At 35.8% G+C, this 22,339-nt stretch overlaps 1 protein-coding gene across 3 annotated transcripts in view; it reads left to right on the top strand.

The window, feature by feature from the left end:
* Positions 1-22,339, top strand: part of LOC121368055 (endosome/lysosome-associated apoptosis and autophagy regulator family member 2-like) — an 81,134-nt gene that overhangs the window by 36,211 nt on the left and 22,584 nt on the right. For 2 of the 3 annotated variants that reach the window (XM_041492573.1, XM_041492571.1), the window contains exons 5-15: positions 4,663-4,752; positions 6,403-6,505; positions 7,864-8,013; positions 8,497-8,585; positions 10,984-11,269; positions 11,627-11,844; positions 12,264-12,272; positions 17,731-17,795; positions 18,828-19,010; positions 20,101-20,319; positions 20,880-21,006. In XM_041492573.1, the coding sequence (XP_041348507.1) occupies positions 4,663-4,752; positions 6,403-6,505; positions 7,864-8,013; positions 8,497-8,585; positions 10,984-11,269; positions 11,627-11,844; positions 12,264-12,272; positions 17,731-17,795; positions 18,828-19,010; positions 20,101-20,319; positions 20,880-21,006 (1,539 nt within the window). The remainder of the gene's footprint in view (positions 1-4,662; positions 4,753-6,402; positions 6,506-7,863; positions 8,014-8,496; positions 8,586-10,983; positions 11,270-11,626; positions 11,845-12,263; positions 12,273-17,730; positions 17,796-18,827; positions 19,011-20,100; positions 20,320-20,879; positions 21,007-22,339) is intronic. The other variant, XM_041492572.1, reaches the window with a different exon arrangement.

Here is a 22,339-nt window from a genome sequence, read left to right as displayed (position 1 = left end):
CAGTGAATAAAGTGCACGTATAAAGCCCACTCCTTCTAATTGGATAATTTTTACACCAGGTTTTAACCTTCCAAGAAGGATGGATTTCTTTAACTTAATTGTCTTTGGTTACAGTCATGGCAATTGAATTTAAAAAAAAAAAAAAATTCAATTCAAAATATCTTATGGAGCTACAAGCTAGTACATGTAGATTTGAGATGATTAAATTATTGTGTGGATAACGTGTAATTTTTTATAATCAGGGCTAGCTCATGTAATAATTGATATTTTGTTGGGAAAATAACTGAGTTTTGAATTCTTGGAAATAATTTGGCGAAACATTCTATTCACCAAGAGTTAACCATGTACCTTATCAAGGGCAGGGGCGGGACATAGCCTGGAGGTAAAGCATCGGTTTCGGATCGATTCCCGTCGGTTGGCCCATTGGGCTATTTCTCGTTCCATCCAATGTACCATGACTGGTATATCAAAGGCTGTGGCATGTGTCATCCTGTCTGTGGGATGGTGGTTATAAAAGATCCTTTGCTACTAATGGAAAAATGTAGCAGGTTTCCTCTCTTAAGACAATATGTCAAAAATACCAAATGTTTGATGTCCATTAGCTGATGATTAATAAATCAATGGGCTCTAGTGGTGTCGTTAAACAAACACACTTTAAGCTTTATTAAGGGCCAGATAGTCTGCTGTTAGTTCATACATTTTTTTTTTTTTTTAAATGTCTGTCTACTTAAAAACACTGATTAGTATATTATACCGTATAATAATTAATTTTAATTTGGTTTATAAATACAATTTTTCTTTACATCCCAGTCGTTCCATGAAAAAGGCTTGAAAATGGTTTTAAATTTACAAATACATACCGTATAGTGTAATTTTGATCTGTGATGGATGTGAATATAAATCAGCTTTGTTGTATTTTGTTAAACTGGATTGCTTACTTATACATGTATGTGAAATATAAACTTCAGATTTATACAGTGATTCTCATATGTTGATGTTACAGGTGCACGGAAAAAGACTACACTAAATAATGTGCTGGGGTGTGATTAAACATTGAAAAGTACAAAGTGTTAGATAGTTGGTATGTGTTTAAGACTTGATAATACAATCATGTTTTCATATAGGTCTTAACATTAGTTAGTATAGTTACAGGTAGTACTAAACCAAATAACTTCCGGCTGGGTCAAAGTTCGAGGTGCACCCAACTTTTGATAGAGAAGTGAACACCACAAGTCCTGTGATTGGTTATAAATGTGAGTGTGTTGGTTGTAAAAAAAATTAGTTTCATCTGGACTAAAAATGTATGCAATTTTATTTCATCTAGTACCACTGTGTCAAGTAGCCTTGTGCTTGGAACATGTATGGGGTACCTGTAAAAAAAAAGTACTCAAATTTTGTGCAGAACTAGGGTAGTCATAGACGCTACCCGTTATCTCAGAAATGAGCAGCTTGACACCCACTTTTTTGTGATTCACTTTAAGGGTGAGGGATGGTAGTATTTATATCCGTGGCGTTTATGTCGATTGATACGTTGCAGGTAGGAGTTTTAGCCACATATGTTACTATTGTCATCTATGGGATTTGATTTGGTAGTATACACCCTACATGTCATTTCATTCATTCCCTTTTTTGGGTGGCAGGACATAGCCCAGTAGTAAAATGCTCGCTTGATGCATGGTTGATTTGGGATCAATCTCCATCGGTGGGCCATTGAGCTATTTCTCGTTCCAACCAAAGGCTGTGGTATGTGCTATCCTTTCTGTGGAATAGTGCATATAAATGATCCTTTATTACTCATGGGAAAATGTAGCGGGTTTCCTCTCAAGACTGTCAAAATTACCAAATGTTTGACATCCAACAGCCGATGATTAATAAATCAATGTGCTCTGAACAAAACAAACAGACTTTAACTCATTGCCTTTTGACGCAAACAGACTATAGATGTTGTACTTCAAAACATGTCAGAAAAATGCATCCATGGATATCTACATGTACATGATTAATTAATGTATATTTTATCTAGATTACAATTGATACATACATGTATAAAGATTTTTTTAATTCTCTAGTGTTGTCCCAAATCTCCATCTGACATGATATACAGGCAAATGTGTGTGTGTGTGTGTGTGTATGTGTGTGTGTGCTATAAAATCTATAAATCTTGGCATATGATAAATTGTGTCAGTCTGTGGTCTCAAGCATGCTGAATAAAACTTAAAAACAAATTATAGACCACGCATTACCACACTAATTACATTCTCTGTGTGATAATGTTCTGCTAATGCACTGATGTTCAATGACGCACTGATTTATTATCATGTTATTTTCTAAATCTTTGTTTTTCTCCTAATGGCCGTTTCTAAAATTATCTCATGGTGAGTGGAAGCATAGATTTATTTAGAGTAACCCTCTTACGCCTGCTGGGTCTTGATGGTATGCTATGGTTTTTTAATGCTTAAGTGCCCTATAAAATTACCAAGTTAAACATAAAATGCTCTAATAAGGAACCGGACAAAAGAATACCGGTTCCGAGTACACAATTGCAATGCACCCGGGGAAAGCTGAACAAAAGAATATCGGCCTCCGCCACGTAAACCCCCAATACTTGCTGCTGGTAATAACTTGGTACTTGGTGATGCCTCGACCAGAAGCGGTCAGGCCCTTTATAAGGGCCCTATGGGCAACCTAAGGAGACACCACAGCATCGTAAAGGTCTAAAATTAACTAGCTACTCTCGATTCACTAATATCAAAACCTATATTAGCTCAGCCATATACCTTTCGACCAACCGTTCAAAATTGCGCCAAATTCCCTCGATCAAAATTGCGCACCCTTTTCTCTTTGGCATTTAACTGCTCCATTCAAATTCCATAGCACCACCACCACCCCCACCCGCCTGCTACCGATTTGATCGGGCTGCTGGTGCTCCCTTGCATCTGCCAGTGCAGGCGGTCCCTCCTCTCCCCTCCCCCCACCTTTCCTGTCATGCCCATGACAGGCGTGCGCTACAACAGCTTGTTCTGAATGTGCACATAAAACCCTATGACATGACATGACATGACATAAAATGCAGTGCTGATAATTTTAATGAAAAATAAGATAATGACTGTAAACGAAAGAAAGGAAAGCATGTGTGTGGGTAGAACAATCACAGCAAAATTTATTCTTTTTTTGTTTTTAAATGTTTTCCAGGGGATCATAACCCAAACCCCCATAGAAACATCACTCACAGTCTAAACACACACTGCCCTGCATAATTTCCTGCACGGGCACCTGGAAAGGAATATGTGTTTAATGGCACCTCAGCACATCTTAAAATATATGATTATTTGATGTACAACATATTGCAATCTAATTAAAATTAGCTCCATTATTACATGTGGATCTAACAGCAGCCTGTTGGAGCTCATGTCCAGTTGACCTTTCATTCGACCAATCAAAATCTTACTTGCAAAATCATGCCATAATTTGAAAAGAATTTAAAAACATTCGGGATTATGCCGAGGGTATACGAAATGATTCAGGTAAATTACAAAGTATGCCAGAAACTAATTGCAATATAAAATTTTATATAAAATTTGTTTCAAGATTAAATAAAACCCCTGATGGTATAGCCATAAAATCTGTTTATACGGTACTAGTATACAATCCAAAGTTTATTACTGCACTTTTCCCCCTGTTTTTTCAATGTTGAAATAGACCAACAAGTTCGTCTATTGCATAAATAGTCTTGCCCGATATTTTTAGAATTTTTATGCTCCCGAATAACGCTATAAAAGGTGAAGTGTAATTGGTCGATATTTAAATTGTTATTTATAGATGAAATGTCACCTGGACATGGCAGTTCATGCAATGCTGTTAGATCTACTGGCTAGACCCAGTAGAGCTAATTTTAATCAGATTGTTATTTTGACATATATTCGAAAGAGAAAAAGAGGAAACTTTCTGCCGTCACATAATGATAAAGCAGTAAGGGATTTTTTATATGCACTTTCCCATACACAGGGAAGTCATACCATGACCTTTGACATACAAGTTGTGGAGCACAGGTTTTAATGTGGAAAAAAAAAAGGTCTATCAAAGGCAAACAATCCTATTATACTTCAGGCAAATGCTGTACTCCTGAGTTACATGTACTGTAAACAAGACAGATATTTATATTTTGGTTGGTCATGTGTTTTTTGAGTTGAAATGTATATGATGTACATTCATATGTATATACAGTCGTACATGTAGGGTCTGTATATATCACTTTTGCAACAAAACAATTAGATTAAAATCAAATGCGAAAACAAGGAAATGCACTGGTCATTTCTAAGTTAGCAACATGTATAACAATTTAATGCTTTATGCATTTGTTGTATTTGGGTAACCGTCTTTTTTTTGTCTTGTTTTTAAGAGATTAAATATCCCCACCTACATGTATACCCCACCCCCACCCTCATTTAACTGACATCCCAGCCTACTGTCCTGTACCAAAATACACATCCTGGATCCATCCATGTGCACATCTGACATCAATTATAAATTGTAAATGGAATCAGTATTATAAATGATGGGTATAGGTAATTGTTGTTTTTGAATACATGTACTTCTTTTAGCAAAATAATGCAGTGATATTTTAATGATGACTGATGTAACCTATCTCACCTGTCCTTTCAGGTTCAGAACAGTCAGTGCCAGTCACTGGATGATGACGATAGTCCGGAATGGCCCAAAGTCACAGAAGAGGGTCAGTGGCACACCATGAAAGTAAGTGTCTCTGCTTCTAGTTCACCTGATGACGTGTAACCGATGGTGTGCGTATAATACTGAAAAACTCCTTCACTGATTTTAAAAAGTAAGATGGTAATGCTTGGCACACCATGAAAGTAATTCTAGTTCACCTGATGAGGTGTAACCGATGGTGTGCGTATAATACTGAAAAATTCCTTCACTGATTTTAAAAAGTAAGATGGTAATGCTTGGCACACCATGAAAGTAATTCTAGTTCACCTGATGAGGTGTAACCGATGGTGTGCGTATAATACTGAAAAACTCCTTCACTGATTTTAAAAAGTAAGATGGTAATGCTTGGCACACCATGAAAGTAATTCTAGTTCACCTGATGAGGTGTAACCGATGGTGTGCGTATAATACTGAAAAACTCCTTTACTGATTTTAAAAAGTAAGATGGTAATGCTTGGCACACCATGAAAGTAATTCTAGTTCACCTGATGAGGTGTAACCGATGGTGTGCGTATAATACTGAAAAACTCCTTCACTGATTTTAAAAAGTAAGATGGTAATGCTTGGCACACCATGAAAGTAATTCTAGTTCACCTGATGAGGTGTAACTGAAATGTGTGCGTATAATACTGAAAAACTCCTTCACTGATTTTAAAAAGTAAGATGGTAATGCTTGGCACACCATGAAAGTAATTCTAGTTCACCTGATGAGGTGTAACCGATGGTGTGCGTATAATACTGAAAAACTCCTTCACTGATTTTAAAAAGTAAGATGGTAATGCTTGGCACACCATGAAAGTAATTCTAGTTCACTTGATGTGGTGTAACCGATGGTGTGCGTATAATACTGAACAACTCCATCACTGACTTACACACGTCTGAGAAAGAGATTTTAAAAAGTGAGATGGGTCATGCAGTGGCACACCATGAAAGTAAGTGTCTCTGCTTCTAGTTCACCTAATGACATGTAACCGATGGTGTGCATGTAATACTGAAAAACTCCTTTCACTGACTTTGAGACATCTAAGAAAGAGATTTTAAAAAGTAAGATGGTTTCACTCATATACATGTAGCATCACTCTCATCTAGTATAGCAAATGTTATTCACTGAATTTATCACTTTTTCGTCAAGCATTTAAGGAATGAGAATGTTTTAACTAATACATTGTCATATTCTCATATTTGGAATTCAGGGAAACTGGACTTTGTTGTTTTGTCTTTAATACTCTTTCATTGTTACTCAATTCAAACTCTTGTGATAGAATTGGGGTTTTAAAATCACTTAATTATTTAATATCCACACCACCCATTTTTTAAATAATATTCATAGGTCGTAATTTTCATGCTTATATCCACTTAAGGTTCAAGCACGCTGTCCTGGAAACACACGTCGGCTATCTGGGCTGTCTGTCAAAGACAGTGGGTTAGTGGTTAGTTATTAGTGGTTAGTGGACATTCATGGTCAATTGGGAGTTGCTCATTTGTAAATTTACCATAACCTTTTCATACATGTATCTGTGCTGAAATGATGTCATCAACGAGCCTCTTAGTGACGACGTGCTAGTAACAGGCTGCAGTTTGCAGTGCACGATTAGTCTACATAGTAATTAAATTAATGGTGTGCTGTCATCTTTTAGGACTATGCACTGTTTAATTTGTTTTAATTGAATGTAGGTCAACCTGATGACTGGGATGAATGTTCTGAGATGGAGGGTTATGTCGGGTGTAGGTCAGTCAAGCAGAAACCCGGTCCGCATACGAAAGATTATCATATCAGGTAATAAAGACTATTCCAATTAATTGCATGTCAGTTTACAGACTACCTGAAACCATTTAGCAGTAAAACACTTCAAATTATACTCTATAACTGAATCGACTAACAAACATATTTTTCAGTTATTTTGCACATATAAAAGATTAGCTATAAATTATGTACATGTGCTTTTTGGTTTTTTTTGCTTTTTTTTTGTTACGTGTTATTTTTTAAAAATTCAAAGTGTTAGAAATAAAAGGTTATCTTCTGATTGGTGTTTGAAATTTTACAAACAGGCTTGTTGAGTATTTCTTAATATCTTTGTCTCACCTTAATGAAGTAAAAAGGTGAGATATAGAGGTTATTACCAGAGTGTTTTTCGGTATCGTCAGTATCATATATTAGGAATATGGCGAGCATAATACATTATTTTTATTCCTAATATATGATATTGACGATACCGAAATACACAAGGGTAATAATCTCTTTATCATATAAGCTCAAGCTTAATACAACGTGTTTTTGTAAACTGTACACGCAACTTGAATTCCAGTCCACCATTACTAGATATTCAAATGACGTAAGAATGTGGCGCGGTGTATTTTTGAATGGAAATGACGTCAAACTCGAATGACGTCATTTTGGATGTCCTTACATCAAAATAAAGTTATGCCTAACGTTTTTTATTTTCTGAACGCTGGACAGCTTTCAGTGTCAAACTGCCATTGAAATGTTTTTATTTGATGACTATGAATGCATAGGTCAATCATGGAGTGTCACCCAAGTACGTTTGCTTAAATGTCAATAAACCTAGTGCCGAGACCTCGACTAATTTACATCTAATTTGCAAAGTTATCAAATTCTTAAAGTATGTGATCTGAAAAATATCACATACTTGATTGCACTGAAAATGTAAGATATTATATGATAAATACAGGTATTACTTTTCTGATGGTCACAGTTTAGCTCAACATTAAAGTTTTGCATTTAGCTCCATTTCTCACAGCCTTGATTAATAATAAAACTTGGTTTATAGTAGTGTCAGTGGATTTTCATAAAAATGCATTAAAAAAATATATATATACGGTATATATATATAATAATAAGATTTAAGATTTTTTTTTTTTTTTTTAAAGTTAACTTTTTTTTTTATTTTTTTTTTTTTTTTTTTTTTTTTTTTAATGATTATTTTGGTAACATGCATTGAAATGAACATAGCTGGATTAACATATCAATTTATTGTTTGAATCAATGCGGTATTTTTTGTATAGGAGTGGTCTACACATTGAAGTGTATATACATGTACACGTATGTAGATTAACATATATTTACTGTTAGAATTAACATGGTGTGTTTTTGTATTGTTTTCTTGCTGTGTGTAGGAGTGGCTTACACATCAGAGTGTACCAAGTGTCGGAGTGGCACGTACAGTAGTGGCGGGACGGCTTACTGCAGCTTTTGTGAGATGAACACTGTTTCCGAACGCGGAGCTCACACTTGTTCACCATGTAACAAGGACACAGAGTATTCTGGTGAGAGAAACAACAACAAAAATACATGTATTATATCTTTCTTGTTTTTCAGCAGGTTTCCAGAAACACAAAAGAATATTTTTAAGCTTAAAATTTCGGAATAAATATTCTCAAAAGACAATGTACGTTTTTTTCTCCTTTTTTTTTTTACATTTCTTTTTTAACCTGTAAAACAAGCAGGGAGGTAATTTAGTGAACATTGCATCCAATTTTAATTTCTCCTTTTTTTCTTTTTTTTTTCTTTTGGGGGGGGGGGGGGGCAGGCAGAAAATAGTTTTCGCAAAATAGAATGGATTGAATCTAAACTTCTTACAAATTACCTTTATTTAAGTATGACATAGAGATTCAACCTTCTAAAGATATATCACCTTTTATTGTTAAACCAGGGTTTTCTGCAGTAAATAACAATTTAAGTAACAGGTAAGACACTCGCACCCTGTTGTTCCTGTTGAGTCACCAGTTAATTTGTTGTTTTTTCTTCAGCTTCTGGAGACTCTGTATGCAAGCCTCGTCCTACCTGCACTGACAAAGACTATTATGAATATCAGATGCCATGTGACAAGAATAAACAGGTAGTATATCTGTCTGCAGTATAGTATTTAAAATCTTTATTTGTTCATTCTTGATGGGGCGAGACGTAGCCCAGTGGTAAAGTGCTTGCTTGTTGTGCAGTCTGTTTGAAATTGATTCCTGTCAGTGGGCTCATAGGGCTATTTCTTGCTCCAGCCAGTGCACCAAGACTGGTATATTAAAGGCCTTGGTATGTGCTATCCTGTCTATGGGGTGGTGCATATAAAAGATCGCTTGCCGCTAATTGAAAAGAGTAGCTCATGAAGTGACGACAACGTGTTTCCTCCCTCAATCTCTGTGTGGTCCTTAACAATATGTCCGACACCATATAACCATAAAAAAAATGTGTTGAGTGTATCGCTAAGTAAAATATTTCCTTCCTTCCTTATTCATTTTTGAGGAGCTTAAAGGAAACATGTCACGTGACCTATATTTGGCACCAACCATGCACAATTAATTATAAATTAAATCACCTAAAAAAAAAAAAAAAAAAAAAAAAAATTAATTACTTAAAATATCTCCATAAAAAAAAACCCCAGATACGAGCTCTTAGCGGAAATTGCCGATCTTTAATGAGCAGAGCAATCACGAGGTCCGTGACGTCAGAGACGCGTCGCTTGATCTGAAGCCTTACACTTAAAAGCATTAGTCCGTACCACTCATAAAGAATCTGAGACTTGCACAGCTTACCAAAACAATGAGTGTTCATTCGCAAAACGTTTTGCCATATCAATTTGAGCAGTTAGTAAATGAAGAAAGACACACATTTACTTACAACAGTGATACTGAAGAAAAAACGGATAGCTAGTCGGAGGGTGGAGAAACCGATGGTGCCAGACCAGACCGGTCGACCAATTTACAGCCCGGAGCCCGAAAGTAACCCGGAGACAAAACCAAAACCCGGATGCTAATGCCGAGGTGTATACTGTTCATATTTAGCATAAAGATACACCTCGATATGATGTATTTAAATATGTTTTTTTTTTTTTTTTTTAAAGAAAATATCGCATTTTTTATGTTCGGGCTGTACATAATGAAATCTGTATGCACAGTGTAAACAAACGCTATAATTTACGACAAGGCACTTCACTTTCATTAACCTGACTTGTAAAACAACATAAATGACTTGAGAGTATAATCAACTTTTTATCTTGTTATATTTCAATTTGCATCAATAGAACGAAATGGGGTTATAGTATTTTTCTCTCATTAAAAAAGTAGCATATTATTAGGCCTATTGGTAGGGTGCGTTAGAGTAAAAACGACCACTCACAATACCCATGTAATAATTTTCTTTTCTTTGGTACTACGTAATTGGTCAGTTTTGTAATTTTAGATGGGAAAGTCTACTTAATCAAGGGTTTTACAGCATTATTTACAGTAATGAAGCAGGGCGGCTGATAATGTCCATTAACATTGTACTATAGTCATGGCAGGTTACGCCACAATACCCTGTGATCTTAAAAAACTGACAATTATTTTGTACGTATGTCTAGACAGTGGTAATCACTTACCTGGTCGATACCCTGCAGGCCACGGAAAGAAAAGACCAATTAACTAAAACAACACTCCGATTCTCAAGTCAGCCCGTGGATGAAACATAATAGTTATTTCAACACCGACAGTAGTGGTTTATTTTGTATTGAACTTCGTGTTACTTTGGGGCTTCGGACGATGAGGAACGTTTTTGTGACGTACTCCGCCCGAAGATTAAAATCATTATTTCAATCTCCTTACAATAACCATAAACTGGGTACATGACATTTTCGTTTTAAGAATGCTAGAAAAATTCCAATGCAAAATTGCTATTGAAAATGTTTTGTTTGAACATTATGAATGCACCTGAATGTGTTTGAAGAAAATGTTATGATAATTTTTTTTTACCTTTTACGAAATATGGATTTCAAGTGAAATTACGGTATGATATGCTATATTTATTGTGTACGAAGCCAAAACAAGGGTGAAAAGTGACTGTTGTCGACCTTAGTAACTTTTGCTAGCCTTATTCTTGATAAAATATTGACTTCCAATGAGAACTAAATGACAGTTGGAACATAACACGCTGTGTTCATTTGTAACTATCATTTAAACTATTGCTTTTCATTCCACACAAAATAGCATTTTATCATACATTTCTTTTAATTCTTTACTATAGTCCATCCCATCCTACAAAAATGATTTTTATAAATAATTTCAGTTTACACAGTGTAGTTTGACATAAGAAGAAAAGTAAAAGGTTTTTTTGGGGAAAAACCCCAAAACAACTATTCCTGTGTGCAATTTAGAAAACAATCGGCTCAGAAACAAATAACTTGTAGTAAATTCCATAGGATGAAAAAAGGCATCCTCTGTCGTAAGGACTGTAGGTTTACGTCTTAACTATTGTGTTTTTTGCTTCAGACAAAGAAGACCTACAAATGGATCATGCCCCAGATCTGCAGTGACAAGCTGCCCGGCTCTGTTAGCCTGCCAGCAGATGGCGAGTCGAAACCGTGCCCTCCGTGTAACCCGGGAATGCACACGGTGAATGCATCCCATTGCAACTTCTGTCCACCGAACCAGTTCTCAGACGGGTCCCATCCCTGTGAGGAGTGCCACGCCTCCACCTCCCCGCAGTATGCCCTCGAATACAAGTGGTGGATGGTTCTGCCGCCAAACGTCTCCAGTCGATGTCTGTCAATGTCAGGTACACACAGCAGAGGAACATCTCATACAAGGGTTTCATTTTCGTCCTGTCTGGAACGCACTCTTTATTTCAAATAACTTTTATAAACTAAAACATTGAATCCAGCGGGCCTGTGTAATTTAGTAATTATTCATCCTGATCACATGATTATGAAACTGAAGTTTAGACTTGTGACCGTAATAAAGTCTCGACCAGTCTTGAGTTTAATATCATTTTAGTTGTATTGATAGGAGTAATTTAGTTAAATTTTCCTAATTTACTGTAAAGGTGGGGGAAAATGATCATTGAAAAAGCCTTTTAGAAGAGGGGGTGGGGAAATGAAAATTTTGCTTTCTAATAATATTGTTTTACTTTTAGTACAAAAGTGTTCTCTGGAAACCGGGTGGGTGCTGGGTAACGATCACATCCGGAGTCACTTCAGCCACGAGCGAGAAGTCTTTCTGATTCTCGCCATGGACATCCCAGGCTTCCGGGGCAAATCCCACATTGTCGGTGGGAAAGCAGAAATCATGGGCGAAGTGGCCTTCACCTTTGAAACAAAGTGCACCAACAGATGCGAATTTGTCTTCCTCACGGTATGTTCTGCATACGTTCTTTTTTGCCTTAATTAATTGCATATTTTGTGAACAGTAGGTTCACAAATTGAGACTATGTATTTACAACAGGAGTCATTTAAGGGGTAGGTGAAATAATTTTATGTTGCTCAGTTGTGGACGTGGATTTCTTAAAATTATTTTTGGAAAGCAAAAAATAATGTTCTGTTTTTAATGCAATCAAAATATACAAATAGTAAAGTTAGGTGCAGTGTTACCTAATTTAGTTAAAAATCGAAAGTCACTAAAAGATTACTGAATTGTGCAAGACACTTTATTTTGTTACAGTTTTCATTTTTTTATGGAGTACAATGATCAGTAATAGTATTAATAGTTTTGTGTAAGTTTTTAAATTGTCCTTTTCTTTATTATTATTTATTATAATTTTTATTTTTTGATAGGGAGACGTGGTGAGTTTTGTTGGACAATTTATATATTGTAACCTTTTAAAAGATATTCTTTGTTTTCTTCAAATTTTATACCAATCTTTTTCTTTGCAGTTTCCTGCATGAATCTAAAATATTTGTGTTGCTATTTTTTGTTATTAATTTTATTTTATGTATTCTTTGGGCTGTTTCTCGTTCTAGCCAGTGCACCATGACTGGTATATCAAAGGCGGTGGTGTATGCTTTCCTGTTTGTGGGATGGTGCATCTAATAAAAGATCCCTTGCTACTAATGGAAAAATGTACCTGGTTTCCTCTCTAAGACTATGTCAAAATTACCAAATGGTTGACATTCAATAGCCGATGATTAATAAATTAATGTTCTCTAGTGGTGTCGTTAAACAAAATAAACCTTAATGTTGATCATCGGTTAGAATCGTCTTAGCAATCGAACAACTTTGGATTATATAGACTCTTGTGCATTGTTATAATAGTTTTTATTTGATAAAGTTCAAAGAATGATGGCTTTTCATGCAGCTTCTGTTGTCACTTTGATAGATTGGCTGTGCTTGTGAATACGTAGAAATAACATGATACAACTGTTGATCAATAGCGGTGGTCTTTGGTTGGGATTCCCTTATCAATCAAGTTGAACTTGGTGTGTCAGTCGAGCATGATGCCCTCTAGTTATATAATGTTAAATGAAACTGCTTCATCCTTACTGTTATTGAATATAGTTTATGGAGCAGCGTGATATGGTGATATTCCTAGGATTCATTATAGTCAAAAATAGATCACAAGGCCTGCGTAGATGGTATGGCCGGTTCAGCCATGACCATACCACTTTTTAAAAATTATAAACCATTACAAGGTAACAAACTGAACACAGAAAGATGTAATGTCTTTGGAAAGATTTAATAATTAGTCTAATTGAAGATGATGTTTAAATGATCGGAATCTTATATAAAGTAATAATAGTTAATAAAAAATAATCGAAAATAAAAAATAAATTCTTCTCATACCAACAGAATTAACAGAAAAGGTTATCAGCAGTATTGGATTCCTCAATGAAATATTTGTTAAAAGTAGAAGCGGGGAAAAGCCCACTCTAAATTGCTAGAATACCTGTATTCTTTGAACACTCTTGGATTGTATGGGCTGTACTGCTGTGATGATAGATTATGAAAATTGATTGTTACAGAAAATGTTATTGAATTTGTTCTTCCAGTTTAGATGATGAAATTGCCGAATGTTGGTGTTTGTTTTCATATGTACATGAATGAATGAATATAACACCCCAGCATGAATCATGTGTACATGGAGAAATAAAGTATTAAGTAGTTATATAAAGTTCATTTTAGCAACTTGATTGTAGGGTCTATCCCAGAGAACATGACAGTAGGTGTATGGTCCTTGTAATTCAAATCATTCACATGTTCATATAGTTCTAACTGATTGTGTAAATCAAAAGTTAATTGATTGTCACGAACTGGTTATGATCAACAACCATTGATGAAATTCCAACCGATTCCTAACACTTAACACTGTGACATCAGCTATTTTTAAAAAGTTTTACAGCCCTCTACAATGCAACAGATTTGACCTTTTTATTTTTATCTGGCATATATAAATATAAATATAAGTACTATCTGTCCTGGATCAGGCTTCTGGCTATCCAGAGACTGGGTCCGGAACAGACATGCTTGAAATCTTAGTGGTATTGGATAATGTTAAAATATATCGGACTCGGACTATTTGGCTCCTAGATGGAAAAGCTAACATAGATGGCTGTTTTATGCATGTACATGTAATGTGCATCTAGCCTATTTCTGAACATTAACTTCTTATTGCAGTTGAAATATGTTGATTAAACATAATATTAAAATCTGTAATAAGCTTTTTAAAAAAATACTCCTATGAAAAACAAATACTTGCTAGTATAGAACAGTCTAATAAGAATTTTGTGGGGGGAAAATGTCTTACACACTTGTTGATGAGAACATTGTTTGTTATTTATGATAACACATACTAATAACACACATACATGTATTATCATTTTAAAGACATGTGACTGGCTGTTCCTAGGTGATTGCCAGGTCACTGTAGCTATAGCTATACTATCCAGTCAAATAGGATCGACAGAAATTAATAGCTTTGTGATGTATAAATTAACCTGAAACTGATTAGTTAGTTTGTGATGCAAAGCACAAGCGCTGTAAATATGCTTTACTTGAAAAAGACATTTAAATTTGTTTTAAACCTAGTTTTTTTTTAGGATATATAAAAAATAGAAAACTACATTTGTGTCCATTAGATACCATTTATCTTAAAACTAAATCAATACATTTTAAAACAACTTGTAAGATAAATGGTATCTAACAGCCACTCATGTAGTATTCTCTATATGGTATATGTACTGAATGTACCAGATTTTTTCCCTTCTTTTTTTTCTTCTTTCTTTTCTTGCCTTATATTTTTTTGTAGAATGTGTGTGTAAAGAAAAAAAAGTGATATGCCTTCTACATTTAATATGGAATGCTAAAAATATCTAATACAGCACAAAGTTACTGTTAAATGTAGTAACATGTTTCCAAATGATGTTTTTTTATTTTAAATGTTGATTTTAGCACTCATTTTGTTCATGTGTTGCTCACACATGCACATGTCTTGATTAGTGTAACCTATTTTTGATTTGTTCCTTAAATTTAAGACATGATTTATGTGGTTATGCAAAATCAAAAGGATTTCTTGAAAATGTTTGACTTAACAAAATGTTTAGTTTTTGGAGGCCATGGCCCATATTTTTAAAGCTATTTTAGTAGTATGATATCATGAAACTATCTTAGGCTATGGCTTGTGTCGTAGTGCCTCGATGGTTTTATGTTACCGTAGCGCTAAGCCTCAAAAATGTGTAGCCTGGACTTCATAATTGTGTGATAAATATACCCAACTTTGTGTACCTTTTTTTTTTCTTTCTTTTTTTGGGGGGGGGGGGGGGGGGGGGGGGGGGGGGGGGGTTATTTAACGTTTTATAGACTTGTCTATGATGGGTCTTGTTATGGTATGATGTTGTCAGTCCGTACATCCGTCTGTTAACGTTTTCTTATCCGGATCATATCTTGCATACAGATGCATACAGGACCATCAAACCTCACATGTAGGAACAACTTGGAATGGTGGTGTGTTGCATACTATTACAAGGTCACTGACGTACTTTTCGTGGTCTATTGCACATAACAGTAAATCCTTGTCCGGATCATATCTTGCATACAGATGCATATAGGGCCATCAAACCTCACATGTAGTTGATCAAAAACAAACTGTTCATCCATCCCATTGCAAATATTTCACATAATTAGAATTGAATCATACCCATAACATATTCATTAATATCTATGGTTTTTCATCAAACTCGTGATGGGTATATCATGTACCTCACCGGTACTCTTGTTTTTTGTACACAATCATACAATATACATAGTTTTGTTTCTTTCTTTTAAAAACAGCACCAAATGTGAAAATAATAATATACTACTCAAAAGAATTTAAGGGTCAAAAATTTATAACCAAATAAGTTTCAGAGTGTATTAGATTGATGATGTAAACTACACCAAAAATTTAATTTATTGTTCCATATTTACAAAAAAACACAAATAAACATCACTGTATATAAGAAAGTAACATGACATGCTGTCAAAGTTGAAGGTTGTCAAACATGGATTTTACACATTAGAACATTCGTTTAATAGTGTGTGAATCCACCCCTGGCGCGAATACACTCGACACATCGTTGCCTCATGCTGTTGATCAGACGTCTGAAGAACTCTTGGGGAATGGCCTGCCACTCTGCCATAAGAAGTTGACCCAGATCATGAAGGTTGGCCGGAGGGGCATGGTTATCCCGAACTCTCCTGCCTAATTCGTCCCAGGCGTGCTCTATTGGGGCCAAGTCAGGCGAATATGCTGGCCAATCCATCCTGGCGATACCTTGTTGTCTGAGAAAGTCCGTTACCACCCTGGCGCGGTGGGGTCTGGCATTGTCATCCTGCAGAACTGCCCTGCCGCCAATCTGCTGAAGGCCTGGGAGAACCAACGGCCGGATAATCTCATTCAGATAGCGGATTCCATTCAGATTGCCATCCACCACATAGAGGGGGTCCTGTGGTGGATAGAGATGACGCTGGCACCACCGAACCAGTGACGTTGTCTAACGTTAACGTCAGCGAAGCGCTCCCCAGGACGTCTGTAGACACGAACCCGACCGTCGTTGAACTGGAGACTAAACCTGGACTCATCAGTGAACATCACTCGACCCCACTGAACACGTTGCCACCGCAGATAAAGTGTGCACCAGTGGCGTCTGGCCGTTCTGTGACATGGTAGGAGTGGTGGTCGAACAGCCTGGCAATGGCAGCGTAGATTATTGGCTCTCAGACGATTGCGTATGGTTTGATCAGACACTCGAGTTCCAGTCGCAGTCCACAGATTGTCACGTAATCGGCGTGCAGTGGTTGTGCGTTGACGTAGAGCCATATTGGTGATGTAGCGGTCCTCTCTATTTGTAGTGCTTCGGGGTCTTCCCGAACGTGGACAATTTTGAACAGAATTCGTTGCTTGGTACCGTTGCCACAGTCGGCCAACGACACTCTGACTGACACCAAGTCTCAGAGCAACATTTCTTTGCGTATTGCCATCCTGAAGCCAAGCAATAGCCCTTCCTCGATCTTCGATAGTCAGTTGATGTCGTACCATTGTCGAATTTGGAGTGTGCACCGTACACGAACGCAAGCTCCAATTATACGGAAATTCAGCATTGGGAACATGGAATACACATGCAAAGTGTGCAAATGAAGCGCTTTGTGAAAAAGCAAGTTATGGGCACTTAGCAGACCTTTCGCTTTCGCCCTAATTTACGTGCAAATGTAAGCATGTTTTCGCCATTAGAACTAGTCGACAGTGTCAATGACAGTGGATTTTAATTCATTTATGGGTTGCTTAGACCCACTTTCGTCAAAATGGAACAATACCATGCATGACATTATGGTCTAGCTAATATAATTGACATTCAGAAAATAATGTCGAAAATGTCGTCTGACCCTTAAATTCTTTTGAGTAGTATATATAATATAAATAAGTGGAACTTTAACTTTCAAAAAACAAGATGTGCGAAAGAAAAAAACAAAACAAAAAACAAACACCTAGTGAGAATAGGTATAATAACCACAATAAACTTTCCATCATATTATGCAATGAATACATGTCTACATAAATGTATAAACATACCAGGCCAGGGAATACCAAACAATGTAAAGAAGACAAGTTAGAAAATGGTATAATTATTTTAGTAAATTATGTCACACAGACCAAAATGCTACCATACTACTATAATCAATACGTAATGAATCATGTGACAGTGTTATTAGTTCGGTAATACAAATGTGCCTTTGTATCCTCTAGCATTTTATTTTGTTTGGTTTTTTTAGAATGCCCCAGGCCGGAATAGCATCACAAAGACTTGGGAAGGAACGACCAAACAAACCACATTCAAGTAGGAAACATTCCAGTGTTGTAATCATATGTATTAGTTTGGTACTTAATATACAGTCAGTGAAAATAATTATCTACAAATTTAGATTCCCCTATTTTTAAAGTTTTAATCTAATCAGATCTGTCTGTTAGTAAGCTAACTGAAATAGACTGTGTTTTTTAGTGGAATATAACAAAATTCTTTGTTATTAAATGGAAATTTTATGCAATGAAAATTTAAAATATACTTTGGATCAGATGTGCAAAATTAAAGTTTTTGCCAGTAATATTGTTTAGCATCCAATAAAACTTTTGGGTGTACATTTTTGATAATTATTTTTCAATCATTGAAGCAATTTGATTGGAACAGATATATCAACATACATGTGTGTTTTTATACTAACAATTATTGTTTCCAAATTTTTGTGCAAAATATTGTTTTCAATATGTCTTTATTAGTTAAATGTACAAATATAGCTTTTGATCACTTATTTTGTAAGGTGTCCCTAACACTACCAATGTATTTTGGGGCAATAAACAATCATATCATAATTTTTGTTATTAGCTGATTGCTGTGTTTGATCAGGTATAATGTCATGGATAATAATATACAGTATTGTCCAGATCAATATGTTGTGGGCATTTTATACCAGATACAGTGTGAGGTCTTAAAGCCCACTGATTCCTTGTTGTAATGTTTTACCAGGTACAGTATGAGGTCTAAAAGCCCACTGATTCCTTCTTATACTGTTTGTTTTATCAGGTACAGTGTGAGGTCTAAAAACCCAATGACTCGCGATTATACTGTTTGTTTTATTACATACAATTTGAGGTCTAAAAACATGCTACCTAATTGCTGTACTGTGTGCCTTTTTATTAGGTACAATGTAAGGTCTAAAACCCCACTGATTTATTGTTTTATTATGTATTTTTATCAGGTACAGCTTGGGGTCTAAAAACCCACTGACTCATCGTTATACTGTGTGTTTTTATCAGGTATATTGTGAGGTCTAAAAACCCACTGATTCATTGTTATGCTGTGTGTTTTTATCAGGTACAACGTGATGTCTAAAAGCCCACTGACTCTGACATGGGCATTCCAGCCGGCTGACTGGGAGAAGACTGATGAAGATTTCAGCAGCAACTACGCCAAGATCTACTCCATTAAGGTGACCAACACGCTCAACAGTGGAGCCGCTAGCTGCAAGGCCTGCCCCAGGGGAACCAAGGATGACGAGTAAGATTCTCTAGTTATGTTGGTGACATTTTCATAACAGAAAATGTGTCCTACCTTTAGACCACTGGATTAATTTTTGACAAAAACCATGTTGAGGAGTTACTAGTTTATAACTTTAGCTCATATTTTAAAAAGGTAATAAAAACATTAAATAATTTTCTAATTGTAATGATATTTATAGCAGTTGGTGTTGTTTAAAATTACCATATGTCTTCACCTATAAATCAATTTGTTTTGCATCTAACATGGTTAAGTCAACACTTGGTCTAGATACTGTAGTGAGAGAAGAGACCTGTTTTTGCCATATAGGCTTCTCCTTACAAATATTACTAAGATGTTTATTTTTTATTATTTTGTTGGGGGACAGAAAAAAGAAAAAAAAGTCTTACTTAAAGCAGGGGAAAATTGAGTGTATCAAGTTATGATAAAGAGTGATATCTTCAAAGTTGGTCTAATCTAGAATAACACTTTACAGTGACGTGTTCAGAATTCTTTGCTATCCTCTGTAATTTATATTCACACAGTTAATCTTCTTAATGTAGCTGACCTTAGTTTTTAGGCAGTGTAAAATATTTTTGGATCTTATGACTTTTTTGCTATTAAATTACAAATTACTAAAAACGTTTTACTGTAATTAACCATTCTGGCAAATATATAATGTGTTTTTGAACATCCTGGCATTTGTAACCCACCTCGGTGGTGTCGTGGTTAAGCCACTGGAAATAAGGCTGGTAAGTACTGGGTTCACAGCCTGGTCCCAGCTTCCACCCAGAGTCAGTTTTAACGACTCAATAGATAGGTGTAAGACCACAAACCCTCTCCTTTCTCACTAACAACTAACCACTGACAAGTAACCCACTGTCCTGGACAGACAGTCCAGATAGCTGATGTGTGTGTGCCCAGGACAGCTTGCTTAAACTGTAATTGGATATAAGCACGAAAATAAGTTAAAATGAAATGGTTTAAAATGTATTTTATGCAAAGCACAAAAGTTAAGTACCTCTGAAACTAGGGTCAGTGGTTTTAAAGAAAATTTGGAGAAGCTCCTGCTTCTAATAATGTATGTTCTCTGTACTGTGTTTTTTAACAGCTGCATCCCTTGCCCTAACGGACACTACATCGACCCAAACACCACGACGTGTAAACCATGTCCACCAAACACTGTCCTGTCCGGACCAGACACGTGGGGCGTGACGGCCTGTAAGCAGTGTGGAGCCGGTCTGAAGCCGATACGAGGAGTGGCGTGCGAGTCGGACTGCACTATAAAGGATGCCAGTGGGAAAGAGTTCGACTTCAAAAAACTCAACAAGTGAGATTTGTATTTTTGCACTCTATAGTGTTTTCCTGTTTGCCAGATCTGTGGTTTTACTGTCACAAATTTAGTTTGATTAGCAACATTTTAGCAGAGGAAAACAGGAAATTTGTGATAGTTTCATCAGCTTTCATGTTTGAAATCAAGCTAATTGGAGAATATGGTAATTTCTGACTTAAAAATTATTAATTACTTTTAACAAATTTATACACAATATATGCAGTAACACAATTGTCTTCACGATGTCATAATGAAATAGGCACACCCTTGTTTGGTCAAGTTATGATGCAATTTGACTTTGGAACTTAGCAGTTGGTAAGTGAAGGTTTTTATACTTCAGATTTGAATAGAGATTCTGTCGGATTTGTTCTTACAAATGTGTTGAATTTGACTTCTTGTTAAATAGACGGATATCTAATGAATATTGAATATAGCCCTTCATCTCTGACCATGTTAAAAAAAAAATTAATTCCATTTGCCATTTTTACTCTTCTTTTTTGTCTTTAAATTCTTGTAATATTGTTAGTAAAAACTAAACGTTGATATGATTTTTGCAGACTGCAGTATATTGCTGGGAATAAACTATTTACTTCAAGCGGAACACAGTATTACCATGGCTTTAACTTCAGTCTGTGTGGCAGTGTGCAAGCAACTTGTGTCAACAATGTTTCACATGACACTGCTGTAAGTTTTCTAAATCTCACCTTTATATTCCAACAGTATAGTGTTGGATGAAGGTTTTTTGGGGGGGGGACGGGGGGGGGGGGGTGTTTGTTGTATTTTTAAAATAATCCCCATCAAATTCCTGATCTTCCTTGCTTTGATTTTCAGAACCATGATTTTGGTTAAAATGTTTTTACCTCCCAAAACTTACTAAAACATTTAATTTTTGGAATTGTTTTTTTTTTACAGAATTGTTTGTTGGTTTTTTTCATTGATAAACCGTTTTCAAACCTTTGATTATGGGAATTGATTCCTTACTTTAGGCACATTACATCCTTATTGACTATTGGCATCAGACCTGTCAACCCTCCCGGATTCCGCGGGAGTCTCCCGGTATTTGATCAAATCTCCTCTCGCCTGTGCGGGAGACAGTTTCTCCTGTTAAATGACATTTTTGTAAGCATAAAACAAAAATCGATCCTCTTTTGTCAAAATAACATAAGGGAAGTAACTCTACCTTTTTTTTTCTCATTCGGAAAATGTCGACTACTTTCGGTTTCTGAGAATGTAACAGGCCGAATTGTCCCGACTGTTTAACCTTTGCCGAAGTGAGAATTGTGGGATAGCCTATTTATATTGTTAAAAAAGCACATGGAGTTTATAAAATGACGTGTTATTATAATGTTTGTTGTCATCGTAATGGCTATGAAGCGTGTTGCCGCTAATTCAACAGGCTGTGTATTGACATTCAGTGTTGCATATATATAAAAAAAAAACCTATCCAATTTAGTTCTAATAACACCTCTGAATTGTAAAATGTCTTCCCACTGGATTACATAATGCAACTATGACAAATCTGAACTGCCAGAGTGAGTTGACAGCGATACACACGATGCATGTTAAAATCACATGTCACAGCAAGACAACGAAAAGACCAATTAGCTGTATAAACATACTTGGGTCAGTTAATTTTGTATGTTTGTGCAGTAAAATGTTGGTTATACGGGTACTCTTCAAGAAATTATTTTTGTACAATTAAAAAATGTTGTGTCTGACATTGACATAAAGTTACTCCCGGAAATGGGTATAATTCCGGTATATTTCATGCGATGTCCGTAATGAGGTTTTACTTATGATTAATGAAAATGCAATGTTTATTGCATCATTATAATGATTTTAAATAAGTACCACGCCACCGTTCCTCATTATAGTAACAACTGAATATTAATTTATAAGATTTATATAAATTTGTCTTTGGTACTTAGGTACACTAACCGCAAATAATGTAACGCAACCTGTAACTAAGGCTGTATGTGTAATACCGTAAATGTACTAATTAATTTTTTTATTTCTT

This window comes from Gigantopelta aegis, chromosome 3 (genome assembly GCF_016097555.1).
Source record: "Gigantopelta aegis isolate Gae_Host chromosome 3, Gae_host_genome, whole genome shotgun sequence".
NCBI lineage: Eukaryota > Metazoa > Mollusca > Gastropoda > Neomphalida > Peltospiridae > Gigantopelta > Gigantopelta aegis.
This window is presented reverse-complemented; position numbering and strand designations above follow the sequence as displayed.